Source organism: Vigna radiata, chromosome 3, assembly GCF_000741045.1.
Source record: "Vigna radiata var. radiata cultivar VC1973A chromosome 3, Vradiata_ver6, whole genome shotgun sequence".
NCBI lineage: Eukaryota > Viridiplantae > Streptophyta > Magnoliopsida > Fabales > Fabaceae > Vigna > Vigna radiata.
In genome coordinates this window covers 9,594,445-9,610,460 of record NC_028353.1, presented here as the reverse complement: position 1 = coordinate 9,610,460, position 16,016 = coordinate 9,594,445, and the positions used below count along the sequence as shown (strand labels likewise).

General features: G+C 31.4%; 2 protein-coding genes across 3 annotated transcripts; both read right to left on the bottom strand.

The window, feature by feature from the left end:
- Positions 1-1,653: 1,653 nt before the first annotated feature.
- Positions 1,654-4,765, bottom strand: LOC106757152 (receptor-like cytoplasmic kinase 176). The gene is made up of 6 exons (XM_014639755.2): positions 4,313-4,765; positions 3,089-3,414; positions 2,727-2,862; positions 2,495-2,637; positions 2,278-2,401; positions 1,654-2,192 (listed from the first exon to the last, which is right to left on the bottom strand). The coding sequence occupies exons 1-6, from the start codon at positions 4,368-4,370 to the stop codon at positions 1,804-1,806; spliced, it is 1,176 nt and encodes a 391-aa protein (XP_014495241.1). The 5' UTR covers positions 4,371-4,765; the 3' UTR covers positions 1,654-1,803.
- A 3,480-nt stretch (positions 4,766-8,245) lies between these two features.
- LOC106757066 (pyridoxal kinase) lies at positions 8,246-15,898 on the bottom strand. Of its 2 annotated transcripts, none has more exons than XM_014639650.2 (13): positions 15,737-15,895; positions 15,522-15,624; positions 15,069-15,162; positions 14,805-14,909; positions 14,239-14,322; positions 13,683-13,756; positions 13,345-13,409; positions 11,839-11,902; positions 10,867-10,932; positions 10,096-10,152; positions 9,328-9,372; positions 8,718-8,771; positions 8,246-8,507 (listed from the first exon to the last, which is right to left on the bottom strand). In XM_014639650.2, exons 1-13 carry the CDS (start codon positions 15,853-15,855, stop codon positions 8,367-8,369), a joined length of 1,071 nt encoding a protein of 356 aa, XP_014495136.1. In that variant the 5' UTR covers positions 15,856-15,895; the 3' UTR covers positions 8,246-8,366. The 2 variants fall into 2 exon arrangements, 1 of the variants encoding a protein (XP_014495136.1); XR_002667388.1 differs by having other exon boundaries at positions 8,491-8,507; positions 9,229-9,372; positions 15,737-15,898.
- Between the last annotated feature and the right edge of the window lie 118 nt (positions 15,899-16,016).

Genomic DNA, 16,016 nt, shown 5'->3' with positions numbered 1-16,016 from the left:
CATTCTAAAATACAACAAATTATTATTTACTTCAAGTTGCAACATTCACCATGATGCCACTCGATTATTCAAGAATGAAAAGTGTGTTGATATCTTAGATCAGATGAAATTAAATCTATAATATATAAATAAATATATAAATTTTATTTTATATTTATAAAATAAAATTATATTTAAAATCTATTTTATGATATTTTAGTATTGGTTAAAATTATTTTAATAAAATTTATTATTTGTTTAGATTTATTATTTATTCAACTTGTATTAACGATTATAATACATAAGTAAATACATCTTTCATTTTATAAAAATTTGAAATCTATTTATTAAATAAATATTTATGAACGTAAAAATAAACATAAAAAGAGTGTTTCAAAGCTCAATATATATTTAGCAAAATAACATGATAAATTTCTAAATCATATGATATGATAAGAAAATAAATAAAAACAAATAAATATATAATAGATGTAAATAAAATAAAATAAAAATGTATGTACAATTGCCCTTCAAGAATGTAGTTGAAAATGAAATCAATCAACCACGTCCATGGGAAGCAAAACTTGGGCTGTTAGATACACAATCATTTTCCACTTTTGCAAATAATGAAAAATATCACTTTTTTTTATTTATAATTTTTTATAAGATATAGTATATTGAAAAAAAATACCGTTCTGAACTTCCACCTATCCCTTAGCCTGTGTTCGCTTGCGAAGAATTAATGGAATGTACAGATTTGAAAAATATTTCATGTTTGTTTTAAAAGAATTGTGAGCGATTGAAAGGAAGGATTTGCGAAGTTAACTGTTTTTTCTATCATCGTGCTTTACGAAGATTTAAGATGATTTGTAATAAAATGTCCTTTATAACCCTTGCACTTACAATTATGTGAATATATTTTATTATTATTGAAAGTATTCCATCTTCAACAAAGAAAGAAAAAATAATAACTAATAATAATAATAACTAACAATAATAATAACTAATAATAATGATAATAATTAATAATATTAATAATAATAATTAATAATAATGATAATAATTAATAATAGTAATAATAATAATCATAATAATGATTTTTTTTCTCTTTATAATAATAATATTAATAATAATAGTTATTACTATTATTATTTTTATTTCAATTTACTAAATTACCATTTTTTTATATTTTAAAAATTAATTTTTATTTTTTTTTTCTTATAAACATTTTTACAATTAAATATAACATTAACAATTATCATTTTATATTACTTTAATATCTAAGGACATAATCTTCAATTTCTACCAATTAAACAAATATTTTAAAAGTGTCACATCAATCAAATCCTACACTAATTCTCACAAACTTTACCTTCAAATTCACTCTCAATTACCCACAAATCCACTCAAAAAAACAACAAAAAAATTACTCTCAAATCCATTCAAATCATATCCCCCAAATCATCTCTCCCAAATCATCTTAAAAGAACACAGCCTTAACTTTTCAACTTGGACCAGTAAAGAAATACACCAAAAGCTCATCTGCATAAGAACCGATCTTAGCCTTTTGACAGCAATGTTAGCCTTGAAGAAAACCCATCACCATATCCCTTTTATATGAACAAAGGAATACTTAATAATACTTATATGCGGGAGAAAAAAGATGTGAGAATGAAAGATAAATAAATTCTCTTATTAATATAAAGAAATAAAAATCTGTACAACTAAGAAGCATGCATGGTTTCATTTCATGCTACAGAAAGTGGCATCTCTATATATTACTCGAAAACAATGCAGAATATGTGTGATGATGAAGTTGGTCTCCTACGTACGAAGAGGGGAAGGAGACAAACTAGAAATAGGAGTAGCACTGCTGCTTGAGCTATGACCATTTATTTGTGTGTCGTTGGAATCCTGAAGATGTTCCAATGATCTCACCACATCACNTATGTTTGGTCTAAGTTTTTGATCTGTAGAGAGGCATTGAAGTGCAAGGTGAGCTATTCTNTTTGCTTCTCTCTTAGAGTATTGGCCTTCTATACGTGCATCCATGACTTGGGAGATCTTGTGTTTGTTTATCAGAAGTGGTTTCGCCCATTCAACTAGATTATGCTCTCCACTTGGCCTGTTGTTGTCCAGTGAACGTTTTCCTGACATAAGTTCCAGAAGAACAACTCCAAAACTGTATATGTCACTCCTTTTCGTTAAGTGACCTTCACAACATACACAATTGGATAAAGGGTTAATAATATAAAGCATCATCTTTTCCTAAANTGGTTTACGCACAAACTTTTTCACCTGTTGCAATATACTCAGGAGCAGCGTAGCCAAAGGTGCCCATCACCCTTGTAGAAACATGACTCTTGTCACCTTCTGGTCCATTTTTTGCCAACCCAAAATCAGACAGTTTTGCATTATAATTCTGTCATTCACAAAACCCAATTTTAGAATGCCAGGGCTAACTAATAAACCTATCTCTTACTCTTGTATGATNAATTAATGTGATTTCACTTACAGAATCAAGTAAGATGTTAGAAGTTTTGAAGTCCCTGAATATTACATCTACTTCATCACTGTGAAGAAATGCAAGCCCTTTGGCAGAATCAAGAGCAATCTTCATACGGATGTTCCAAGAGAGCGGTTCAATGTAAGAGGCCCCTGATCCANAAACNTTGGTAGATATGAGATTTTGAGGAGCTTAAGGTGCTAACAAGTAAGTAAGAAAGGCAACTNAANAAGAAACTTACTCCTAAACAAGTGATTATCCAAGCTACCCTTGGCCACAAATTCATACACCAGAATCCGGTGATCATCCTCCAAGGAGTAACCAATTANCTTCACAAGATTAGGATGACTGAGCTGCCCCAGGTAATTGATTTCTGTCTGCATAGTACAGGCTAATCAGTTACAATATTCACAGTAAATATCTAAACTGCAAGCAAGATTTGTTGTTCTTAGNTNTTATTTATAAGGAGTNTGCGTTACTAATGTTTGCTACATAGATTACAAAAAACAATGGTCACCACCAGAAACATGTCTGGAAACTCCTTACCNTTGTTCAATGTTCTAAGTTGTGAAAGGCCATGCGAAGTGAAAGTGAGACACTCACCAACCATTCAATGTGTCCCTGGTTGCTTTCTTGGTTAAGCCTCTTCACAGCAATGACCATTCCTGTGCCTGCTTTAGTAGGGGCAAGTGTATGCTCATCAATCCACCCTTTAAACACACTACCAAACCCACCTTCACCTACCATACTATCTGGACGAAAGTTCCTTGTAGCAGTTCTTAGCTCATTGAATGCAAAATTCTTCAAATTGCTGGCTTCCAATATCTCAACCTCATTCTGAGGAGTTAGAAGCATAGATGAAGACGACACCGTGCCGCTTAAACTACTCGGATCATTCTCTTCTTTGCTACCATCCTTTGAATTCAAACCTGCCCATGTCAAAACAGAACATAATTCACTTCGGGCAAGCACTCTACTAACATCTACTTTCTTCTTCATTCAAAAAACCATAACAGTCAAAGTAGTACAGAAACGGTTTTTCTACTNTTCATCTCTGTAATGTTATGACTGCAATTCCATTCATACTTCTCTNACACACAGTCTTCCCTTTTTAAGAATAAGAAAAGGCTGAGTGACATTATAATAATCTAATGTAACACGGCAGGAAACGAAAAATCTTACATACCAAAAACATCTTAAAAAAAATAAACATAGAATAATCTCTATTGTCAAAATTTTCTCGGTGATCATCTNGCCGAGTTCTCTTGTGAACTGCATAAATCACACCCGTTAACTTTATTTTATTGCATGTTAAACTCATAACTTTGAACTGAATTTAACAATTTTCGGATCCTTAGTTCCTTTAACTGTGCAGAGGATCCAAGTTCACTGCAAATAAAAGAAAGCAATTCCAACCAATAAAATTTTTCATTTGATACCAGAGTGTTTCTATTTTTATTTAATTAAGAAATCCGGTATCTTTTAGAAAGAGCAATTCTATTTGAGTCAGGTAGGACCATCAAAAACTCAAACTTCAGACTACTATTTAAGGTAGATCAATCTGTGCCAATTGAATCAAAGTCTTTATATTTTGGTTTGGATGCGCACAACCGATAACTTATCCTTCATCTGAAGCAAGTCTTTTATTGTGTTTGCGAGTCAAACATTGAACACAAACAAGCAGCAAAATTTAATTCACAAAACCACACAAAGTTGGAACTTTCAAAACTCCAATCCAAATGGTCTCCGGCATAAGCAAACACAGTTCAGAATCAAGATGTTCAAGTTAAGAAAAAGAAGGTGGGAAGAGTAGAAAAAGAATGATACCATTACGTGGAGGGCTCTCGGCTTTGATCTTTGGAGGAGCACTAAAGCAGCAACCCATGAACACTGTTCTAGAGAGAGCTAAATAAAAAAGGTACCCTCTTGTATGTTTTTCTTCAGTGTAATCAGCAGCAGGTTGAAGTTGAAGTTTTGAATTTGGAGGAGAGAAAGAAAGGCTTGGAAGAGAAGAAAAGGAGTTGCACGTGTGAAAGGAAGAAAGTTTGGAGGTGAAAGATAGCTGTCGAATTTACAAGGCAATATTGAGTTGAGTTGGAAAGTTTGTGGTGTGAATGATGTTATGTTATGGTTTTTGATGTGGCTGTTTTTCTTGGAAATTTCATGTACTTTATTAGACCATCGAGAAGGATTAATAAGAACAGGGTTGTCGAGGCCGCCACCGTAGGTTATGGTTGGGAGCAAGTTGCAGGAAAAAAGGGAAGACTTCATAATTGCTTTGCTTTGACTTCCTCTCACTCCCTCCTGTTAAGGATGTCTTAATAAAAAAATGTGCATGGTAAGATTACTATTATTTTTATTTATTTTATTTGATATAAAAAAGTAAAAAGAATGTAATTGTTTTATGTTTGCAGCTAATACACTTTGAAAATTGGTAATATATAAACCTAAAAGTTTCATATAGTCTAGAAATGAAGATTAAAACTAGTTTATATAAGTAATTTTTTTTTTGTAACCTTTAAAAAGAAACAAATGGATGTTAATTATGAACATTGTAAATGAAAAATGAAAATAAAAGTGCTTTTCTCTTTCGTTTCTAGAAAAACCGTGTTTATGTCTAAATTTGAATGGAAGAATTATTTGGGTGCAAGACCCACATGAATCTTTCTCTTGTTGTTGTCGTATATAGTCTTCGTGTGTAACCGGAAAAATGGAGGAAGGAAATTCATTAGAAAAATAAATATAAGTTTAGAGATTTAATTGTAAAAAATGATTGAGGACGTAGTTAAAAATTGTTGACCAGTTTGAGGACATGCAGATGAAGTTAATCTAGTTTAAATTATTTTAAAATAAATACACGCTTAGAACATTAGATTCGGTATTACTTGTCAAATATCAATTCAAGAAACACTAACCCACGTTGTGCCTTTTATTTATTTATTTATTTATTTATTTATTATAGTATAAAAGAACGCTAAAATGCCTTGACTAGCCTCCTTTTTGCATAAAATATATGAGGAGACAGAAAGATTTATTTTGGATGACACTGCGTTTTTAATTAAAGTAGTTAAATAAAGGCACGTAACCAAACTTTATCTTGATCCAAATAATAATGAAAAAATATGAGAATATCTAAAGATTTATGAAGCAGATGTTAATGGAGTAGAAATTACGAACTATGCTATCAAATGTCGCATTGCCGTGAATCAAATGATGTGAGAAAAAGAAAAATACTCTTTTTTGCATTATGTTGGCTGTGTTACTTATCAAGTTATGATGGAATTAGGAAAAGAAAGAAAGAAAATATTTATAAATTATTATATTAGGGGAAGCCATTAGTGGACCATGATTTGGGTCAACCCTATAATATTATAGGATCAAAATCGTCTCCTTATTTATATAGTTGTGAATCAGTCTATTTGTTGCGCTGCAATTCAATAATACTTTCTCAAACTTGGCTTCTCGTGTTGAAACGAGGCATTCAAGGATTCTCTTACTCTGTTTTATAATTTGTAAATTTGATTTCCTTTAACTTATTTTAAGTATCAATTATCACATTTAGATTATAAATATTAAAAAAAATTATCCAAATAGAACTAATACACTCTAATGTTGAACTTGAGATAAGAAATTTATGGTGGATAAATCAGTATAATACTTTTATACAATGGAATAGTCATGATACAAGTATGAATCGTATAATAATTTCATAAATGAAAATTAAACATATGTAAGTTCAGCTTAAATTGAATTGAATCATTTTAAAATTAAATATAAGTGTTTTTTGGTTTTACTACGTTCAATTTATGCAATTAGATATAATTATTTTTCAAAGATGCTTTATTTACAATTGTTTGACAGAGTCAAAAGTGGCAAGTTAGAGTTAATAAACTTCTTCTTAAATACTTAAAGGAAAATAAATTAGAATTAGTAATATGTAAATTAGAAATAAAAGTTTGAGTTTTAATTTTTAATTTTATTTTAAAAATAGATGTAAACAAAAATAATCCTACGTGCGTTTAGACATCCAACGTGTGACTGTCACAATATCTGTGTTTAATGTGCAGAGTGTTTAAGCTGGGTCAAAATAGCCATAAAGCTAAGTCAAATCACAGTTTTTCAACCATGGCTGAACTTGTTAGCTTTTATTTTCTTTTGAGAAAGTCTTGAGCTTACACTAGAGGACCTGGTTTCTCTTTTGAGTTACTTTGCATATTTAGCACTTTTAAAGATTGAGGTTCCACATCTGGTCACTCTTCTTTGTAAACTCTTTTATTTAATCTGATATGTATGTGTCTGTGTGTAAGAGTTCGTACTTATCTTTCACTTACGTCTCTTCTTAAGCTACACCTGAATTTTCAAGGATTGATGAACAAAGTAAGAAAAGTACTCCAAAAACTTGTGAAGGTAAAGTCGATATTTTCCATCTTCCAACTTCTATATTCATTGATAAGAACCATTCAATTATTTATAAACATTTTTATTATTAACAAGGAATATATTTATGTACACATGAAACATCAGGTATCTCAATCCTTTTATAAAGTCATACATATAACAATTATATCAAACAAAAATCACATTTCATTTTTACTACCTTTGTTACAAAAACGTCAGCTAAGGATATTGCAAGTTTGCTGTTTTTCCCGGCTAAATGTTGTAACTGTTCATAATAAGGCCTGAAAATAGAAAGAAAAATAAAAGTTCCAACCAGATATAATACCGAAAATACAATCTACAGTTGATCTTTAATAAGCCATTGGTGTTACATGTTTTAAGAATAAGTATTTTTTTGCTTTTTTTCCTATTAAAAATAAAGAAAATAAAATCAACTTTTTCATAAGTAAAACATAATTTATAAATAAGTTGATTATAAAACTATTTTTATATACACACACACACATTATAATATTAGTATATACAAATCAGTTTTAATTTGTTCTTCTTAAAATGTTTACAGAGATTTCTCTAGACAAATCCAGTGTGTATTTTTTTTTTTTTTTATTTAGACATTAAGAATAGTGTCAGGTAACAAAAAACAGAACATTAGAAAAATATAAAACAATAATACCTTTAAATTCTATTCCCTGTTTAAGGTTCAAGATCTTTGAATCATTTCCATTGTTTATCTCCAGGTGTGTTCAAAGTAGATATTAATGCATAAGAGCAGAAAGTTAATTGTCACAGATAGGATTCCCTCCTTCATTGGCGAAAACCACTGGGAAGCCAAATGGATTTTTAATCAGGATATAAAAATCCAGATTAAATCATTTTGAAGCACCACTGTTTTTGGATAATGTCAACAATAGAACCACAAAATTTCACCATAATTAATGAAATCGCTACATGGGAGAACCTACCACCCATGATAAGACCTCTCAAGTTTTTATTTATTTATTTATTATAATTATTAGAATAATGAAACAACTTATTCTGACTTATAAAACCACAAATAGACTGGCATTGTAGCATCATCAAGTAAACATAGTCATCAATCATCTTCTATGGCCAACATACATAAGTATAGTCTCCCATGCTCTGAAGAATCAACATCCACATCTGATGGAATGATCAATGCATACAGACAAAGCCAGACATGGTGAATCTGGATCCTAATATATATATATATATATATATATATATATATATATATATATATATATATATATATATATATATATATAAGAATTTTTAATAGTTTGACTCTATTTCTTTTACTTTCTCATCATATTATTAATCATTCGATTTTAAAACTTTCCATTTCAAAACTTGATCAATAAAAAACAAATAAATAAACTTTCCTTCTCAATTTATCATAATTCTCTTCATCCTTTAATAATAATACACATTAATACATACATGTTCAAATTAAATCGCCACTTTAGCTGTATATTTCTGCTTTAAAGTTGACTTGTGGGTTGCGAATATCATCCTGGCTTTGAATTAATCTGATCTCTAAACTGGTTGACTGGGAATCATGTCCAGCGTTTTTGTAGTCACTGAGCGTCCTGTGTAAAAGTGCCTGCACATTTTGGTGACGCTTGAACGGTTAATTATTCATTAAAAATTGTGGGCTCACTCATGTCCTCATGTTGCTCGTAAGAAGTAATATAAAAACCATTCAAAATATTTTGAATGATAGAAGGACTTTATTGACTCAAAAGTACTAGTATCACAATATCAGAAGTGGAGAAACAATAAGATCAATGACACACATCAAGAACATAAATACCTGCAAGCTTGACACTGCAAGTTCTGCAGCAATCTCAAGGTTGTCTCTGTATTTCTGAAATAAATAAAGATATAAACGAAATTACTAGTAAGATGACACAGGGCTATAAATAGCACACTATAGAGTTGTAGCAGTGTGTAGCGGCTCCAGGGTTGTAGAGGACCAAACAGCAGGTGCTATAACGGGTTAATACCTTAGAACAGATACATCAGAGCTTTTCTTCAGTGTTACTTGTGGGATTTCAATTTTCAAAACGTCATGTATGTATTAAATACGAAAACGATATAAAAGACTTTAATTTAGAACACTGGGAATTGATAATTCCAATCTTGAAAAGGTTGCATTTGACTTTTGCTAGTGTTTACTCGTGTTTTAAAAACACCTGTCTTTTTGTTGCTAATTATGAATGTTATTGATTTAGAATAATTTTAATGATTCTTGAAATTATATACATTAATATAAACTATAAAAAATTTCAAAATAGAACTTATCCCCCTATACGATGTCTCACTATAGTGTTTTTGGAGCCAGCCGCTACGCACCGCATTTCGGAATTTCAAACATTGGTAACATCAAACTATAGTAATAACTCCCAAATAAAGGTAAATACATTGCTCCAACCAAGAAGAAGTGCAGTCATCAGATCTCCTGTTCCCTACAAGTATAAGAAAATAGTTAAGGTTCTATTCACTAAATGTTTGAATCTAAAGAGAATTCGATCAAAGAAATTAAGATAATAAATTTATAAGTTGGTCGTTAGAAAATTTACTGAATGAATTTCTTTCCTGTTTATCTTTTGGGATTTGGATAAACTTCTTACTGTCTAAGGAGCACCAGGTTAAAGCGATTAAGAGCAATTAACGTTGGATGTTCTGTTGGTTGCACGTGCATTTTTTAATAAAGAACCATGTGAACAGTCAAACAAGGCTAGTTTGTTAGATGGGTAATGATGATAACAAGGTGAAATATTTTGTTGGCTAGTTTGAAGAAGTGTTTACACAGTGTTTTACGGTGAAGATGAGTTCTTAATCACTGCATTCTTCTCTATTTATCCAAGGAGCATATAGCTACTTAAATGAAGATACCGTTTTTCAAGATGAAATGTCATCATTGTATTTTACCCTATGTAGGCAAGGAAAACATGATAATTGGAGCTCTACATGCTAATGAAGAAGACACGTGTAGGTCAGATATATTTATGGAAATAAATTTATACATTCTTTGATAATCCATAGATTCAGATGCAAAATCATTGTATAGTCCAAGCAGAATTAGCTGTGTTCGACTCCAAATAAATATTTCCCATTCACATAAGAAATATTGTAAAGATAAATATTGGTAAAAACTATAAACAAAAGTGTTTACAGAATATTCATACCGTAAAATAAGCTGGTATTTTTGGAATCACGATCTTAAATTGTCTGGGAGGTTCTCCCTATCAAAGATAATACAAGTTAGATTGTCACCATGAGAACAGTATGTAGAATAAAATCATCACCGAATTATTCGTTATTGTAATTTAATAATATTTAATATTCAATCCAATAACTTGTATGATTATGCATTGACACATATTACATCATTACTTGAATAGTGTATTATTCTCAAAGTACAATACATAAATGCTTTTAACAGGTCCAATATGCATGTACATTGAGTTTTACTTCATCACATTGTCGCAAGCTGCAATGTCATAACGATGTGGTTTGTCGATCAATTTTCACCTCTCTCTAACCACCATTATATGAACTACCTACTCGATTGGCTACATAATGGCAACACTCAGCTTCATTTGGTTATAACATGAGGTACAAACTGAACCATGCAGCTAAACTATTCACCATTGTTTAGTTGAACCACTCAGGTCAGTTTGCCTTCCAGAAAACTATGGAATTGTGGAAGACAGATTTTTCAAATCACTGCAGATGCTCAAGCCATAAGCAAACGGATTGTGCATGATAAATATGAAAATTTAGTAAATTTGATTTCTATAATACCTTGTATATATCTGCAATAAGAAATAAAAATATGACCACCAACAAAAGCATAATAAGCAGCATTTAGTTCACCTTTTTTGATGACTGCCAATGAAAAATAGAAATAAAAATATTACCATCAAAAAAAGAATTACAAGCAGCAATTAATTCACCTTTTCTTTTTCATGACTGCCAATGAGAAGAAGATTCCCGTCAATATTTATACTTGTGATTATAACCTGAAGAGCAAGTACGTCAGCTATGATTGAGAATAAAAGAGTCAAAACAACGGCGTGGAAAATCATAAAGAAAGAGTTATCGAGTAGTGACATCAGATATAGACAATTTCTTGGCATTAAAGTACACGAACATTAAGCATAGTAGAGATGGGTTAATTAGATATAAAGAGGGGAAGGATAGTAGAGATGCAAATTTGTTGTTATTGTAAATTGAGCATTGGTTCTTTGAGAAAGGAGAAATCCTAAATCCATTGAGAAGGAAAAACCCTTGGAGGAGAGATTTCTCTCCTATTTCTTGTTCTTTCATCCTGAAATCTTTTCTACTTATGGAATATAAAGGTGCGGAAGAATCAACCTATTGATATCAGAAGACTCATGATTCTTCCAATGTACATTTTTGGGTCCAATGGAATTCATAGCTATAGGCAGGAAGAACCCTTGTCAAATAGGGAATCTTATTTCAAGCACTTTTTTTATTGTTAATATGATATATCAAGACCTCTAAACAAAGAGTATTCGATAAAAATCCATCTTTTATTTTTCTTTCAATTGTTGGTTCCCAACAAATATGTTCTTCTTAAATAGGAAATACTTTCCAGCAGAGCCAATTAGTGAATCTTTTCTTTAGTATTAGAATCAAAACATCTGAGAACATCTTAAAAGTTAATTGAGAAATCAATTTGCATAACATAGAAAAAGTATAAAACTTTGTGACTAATAGGTTAAAACTCAAGACAGATGTCCTTCGCTATTAAGACAACAGCAAAAGCAATAAACAGTTCGCCCACACTGATCAAAACGGAAAAGTCTTGACCTGTAAAACAAGTCTATGTTGAAAGGAGAAAGTTTACATCAATAGGTTATCCCAAAAAGAACGGCGTTTTTCAACGTATAATAGAAGCAAACCTTTGAAGGCCCAGCCGCATGGAGAAGCCTACAGGCCTCCCGACCTTGTCCTTCAGACTGAATCCTATGAGTAGGAAATTTGAGTACTTAGAAAGCAAAACAGATACAATGTGGAGAAGCTCAAATATAATGCATATGAACTAGACAGATAAAGAAAAATCAAAACAACTAAAAAACCACAAACTACCTCTCGTTGATGAAAATATATTATCAATCACTCACACATTAGTAACAAGATAATCTGCAGGTGGATGTTGGATCTAAACCCAATCATTTCCATGAATGGCAAACTACAAATATTTCCAATAATGCCAGCATGCTTTGGTTCATGACAAAGCAATAGCACACACTGGACATTCCTAAAAACTAGGTTTAATTAACTTTTTGATCCTATTATTTATGTATATTCTTCAATTTGTCGCTCTAGCAATAAAAGGTTTAATAAAGTTTTTCATTTTTAAAAGTGCAACAGTGTAACCCTTTAAAAATTCAACTAAATCTCTCAATTTTTAAAAATGCAACAATGTGACTCTTTTGTTGGTACAAATTAACGTCATTTGTTTGTAAACCATTACTATGCACTGTTACCAATTGTACGTTTCAAAATATTATTAAACATCTTATTAACAGTGGAATCAAATTGAAAACCCAAAAAAAAATTATGAGACTAAAAAAGTAATTAAGCCCAAAAGCTACCAAGATTTTTACCTCAATAAAGGCATATCCATACCCGGCACAAACAAAATGCATCAATATGTATGAGAAAAACCCATGGATAATAATAATGAGGCCAACTCCCCTCTTTCTCCCTAACTATAAAGGTTTTATTATCCTTTTTGTCCCAATACTTATTTATTTTATTCAATTTGGTTTCACTATTAATAAAATATTCAATCAAATCCCTCACTTGTTAAAAAAAGGTAATAGTGTGACTACTTTCCATCCAATTAGCAATAAATTCGTTAAAAGATATATGCATTCATAAAATTTATAACCAACAACCAACGCATAGCGAAAATTTATAATATTAGGATGATCAATTCCAATAAATGAAAGAGTCATATTGTTGCATTTTTAACAAATTGAGAGACTTGATTAAACCTTGAAAGGGATACATAGTTGCCTTTTGAAAATTGAGGAGCCAAATTGAACAAAATAAATAAATATTAGGACCAAAAAAGTATCTAATTATAAAGAAAAAAATAGAGGAAAAGAACGCTTGTAACTCAAAATGGATCCTTCTCAAGTGCAAGCAAATCAATAGTAGTATCGATATCATACAGCCCCATATGAACACCAAATAACTTCATTCTGGGTTTTTTTCTATAACTTAATCTCAACAACATTAATCTTTTACTCCCAAAACTTAGTCAAGGACTTTTTGTATTGAACAGAAAAGGAAACCAAATCGATGTGCTGTCATCTATACACTAGGGAAAGAAAACCAGAAAAAGGAATGACTGGAACCTAAAAAAAATTAAGCAATATTAATTCTTATATAAATACCTGAAACCTGTCAGTAGTTCTGCCTCAAACTGGTTGGGAGTCAACATTGAAGCCACAGGAACAACCTGCCAAAATATGTGTTACTCAGACGCTAAAACTAGGAATATGCTTTTCAAATTAAAAATGGGATACATGAGAGGGAAGTATGCCTGCATCATCCAATAAAAACAGGAACCTGTTAACTAAGTAATTATATAATTTAAAATTATAAGTGAAGGAATACAATAGTTCCATTGAACAAGTTTATGTTTTTCTAATTTGTTACACTGTATATGACTACATAGTATAAATTATTTTTACCTCACACCTGCAGAAATATCTTTATAGAACAGTCATACCTTCTCACGGTAGACTGATACTAGCTCTTGAGGAACATAAAGCTTTCCTTCATCACCCATCACTGGATCACATACTGTCAAGGAAGCACAATTTTATTAAATGCAGATGTACATATATACATATTCTCTAAAAAGAAATAAAAAGTAAAATAAAAGCTTTAGGTTCAAGTGCCCAACACTAAAAAAGGAAAAACATTGAAATCATATTCCCTATGCTTCAATTGTCAACACTTAAAAATAATGACAAAACCACATTGTCCATATGGAACACAAACTTTAGTTACTTAAAAAAGCATATTCCCTGTTGGCTACAGCAGGATGTAACTTTTCTCTTCAATTTCTCCGTGTATGTCTAAAGACTTAAATTATGTTTTTTCATTGTTCCTTCTAGTAATTTCGAATTATTCATAAAAGCTAGGTCAATATAACATGGCCTGAAGTTAAAAGTAAAGCTGAAAATGATAAAAGAAATCACAAAAATTGAACAAGGCCACATAGGATAACCAGCACAACTTTATCTGAATATTAAACAATCCCATATCTTCAATATTCTCACCATAGATAAGCTCTGGGTTTATTGACCGAAGTTTGTTGACGACTTGCAAAACAGTGTTGAGAAAAGACTCTGAACCAATATAACCTGAAATTGAAATAGGGAACAGAACAAAATTGCAACAAACTGACAGGATAGTGATTAAAGACAACTGACAATATTATAGTTGTTCACAAAAGTATATCATAGAAGTCATAAAAATTAGAATTTTTAAAAGAGGAAACATTACAGAATGACTCAACAATAATACAGAATAACGATTTTGAAAGAGAGAAACTTGTCAACAAAAAAACAGAAGAATAAATTAACAATAACACAAGAATTCAGACATACTAAAGAATAAGACACTTAATGGAAATAATTTAATATACTTTCAATAAGAAAAATTGAAGCATTTCATTAAGAGCAACAGAAATGTTTGAAGAAACACATCGTCTAATAAATATAGATTGCTGCATATTGTGGCAAAACTTCAATCAGCGGTCTGCTGAACCTATTTAAAATAGCGTTCATGAGGTAAGTGACATACAGTTCACAATCTAAAGTACAAAGGGCAATATTTGCAATACCTGTTAACAAGTGAGTATAGAACAATAATTCATTTCCTTCAAGGCCTTCTATTAGTTCCCAGAGTTGCTGTCCATTCAAGACCTGCCCCTTAAACGTCGGATATCCTGCATTATAATCCTCAAATTTATTAAACCATTACTGCAGTATTACTTTGACAAGTATAGCATACCACACCTAAACTCGTTCAAATTGAAAATGGCATCACAGCATATATGAGGCCTCAGTCTTGAGAGACTGAAAGAAAAATTAAGGACTCGGCTTGCCTGTATGATTGGAAAACTGCACAGAGTTAATTGGATCCACATCGTAGCCCAGTAGTTGCAGAGGGAAGACAGCCGATTTATTGCCAACATACCCCTAAGAATAATAAACAAGCAGCCACGATGTCAAGGTAAGTACTTAGCCAGCTGCATTCAACTGACAATGACATTCAATTCATTATTAATACCAATTATCAAAGGTATAGTTGCATAGAATTTTACTAGCAATAAGAAGAAACCAAGAATTCCATTTTTCTCAATCCAAAACATCATGCATGTTAAGAGACATCAACGTTATCATCTTTTTTCCAGAACACTTGTTATGAGAACAGCTCAATGCAATGATTTCACTGTAGGCAACAATATTCTTTCATTCTAGAAGCAGTCGGTGACATCTTAAACGAACATTCAATGTATTAAACAAGCAATCGAGGAGTAAACGGTGAAGAGAAAAACCTGAACGGTGTGAGATTGAATGCTGAGAACTCGACCGGTGTCGGAGGGAAGAGCAAGGGAGAGGATTGGAGGCGCCATGTATGAATTGGTGGAGTTTCTTGCCCTTGAAATTGAGAGAGAAGAAAATGGAAATCGGTGGAAGAAGATGAAAATTGAAATGGAAAGCAAGTGCGGCGAGGTTGAAAAAGTTGAGAGTTGTGTGAGAGTAATTTTACCGGAAAATGCGAGTTTCAAGGGAAAATCTGAAGTTGGATTGGTCTAAGAGCAGCGAAGGCTTTAACAGCATGGAGCAGTGTTCAACGCTAAGCCAGCCAACTCCTCCGTCCACATTCATTCGTTACTTCATTCATTCATATATTATAATCCAATATTCTGAAATTAAAAATGAAATAGATGACGTTGATCACACTTTTCATATATTACTTTTCTACTCCCACACCACACCAAAGCCAAGAGATTCCACATTTTCTCACGTAACCAAGGGCCTTCTTTTTA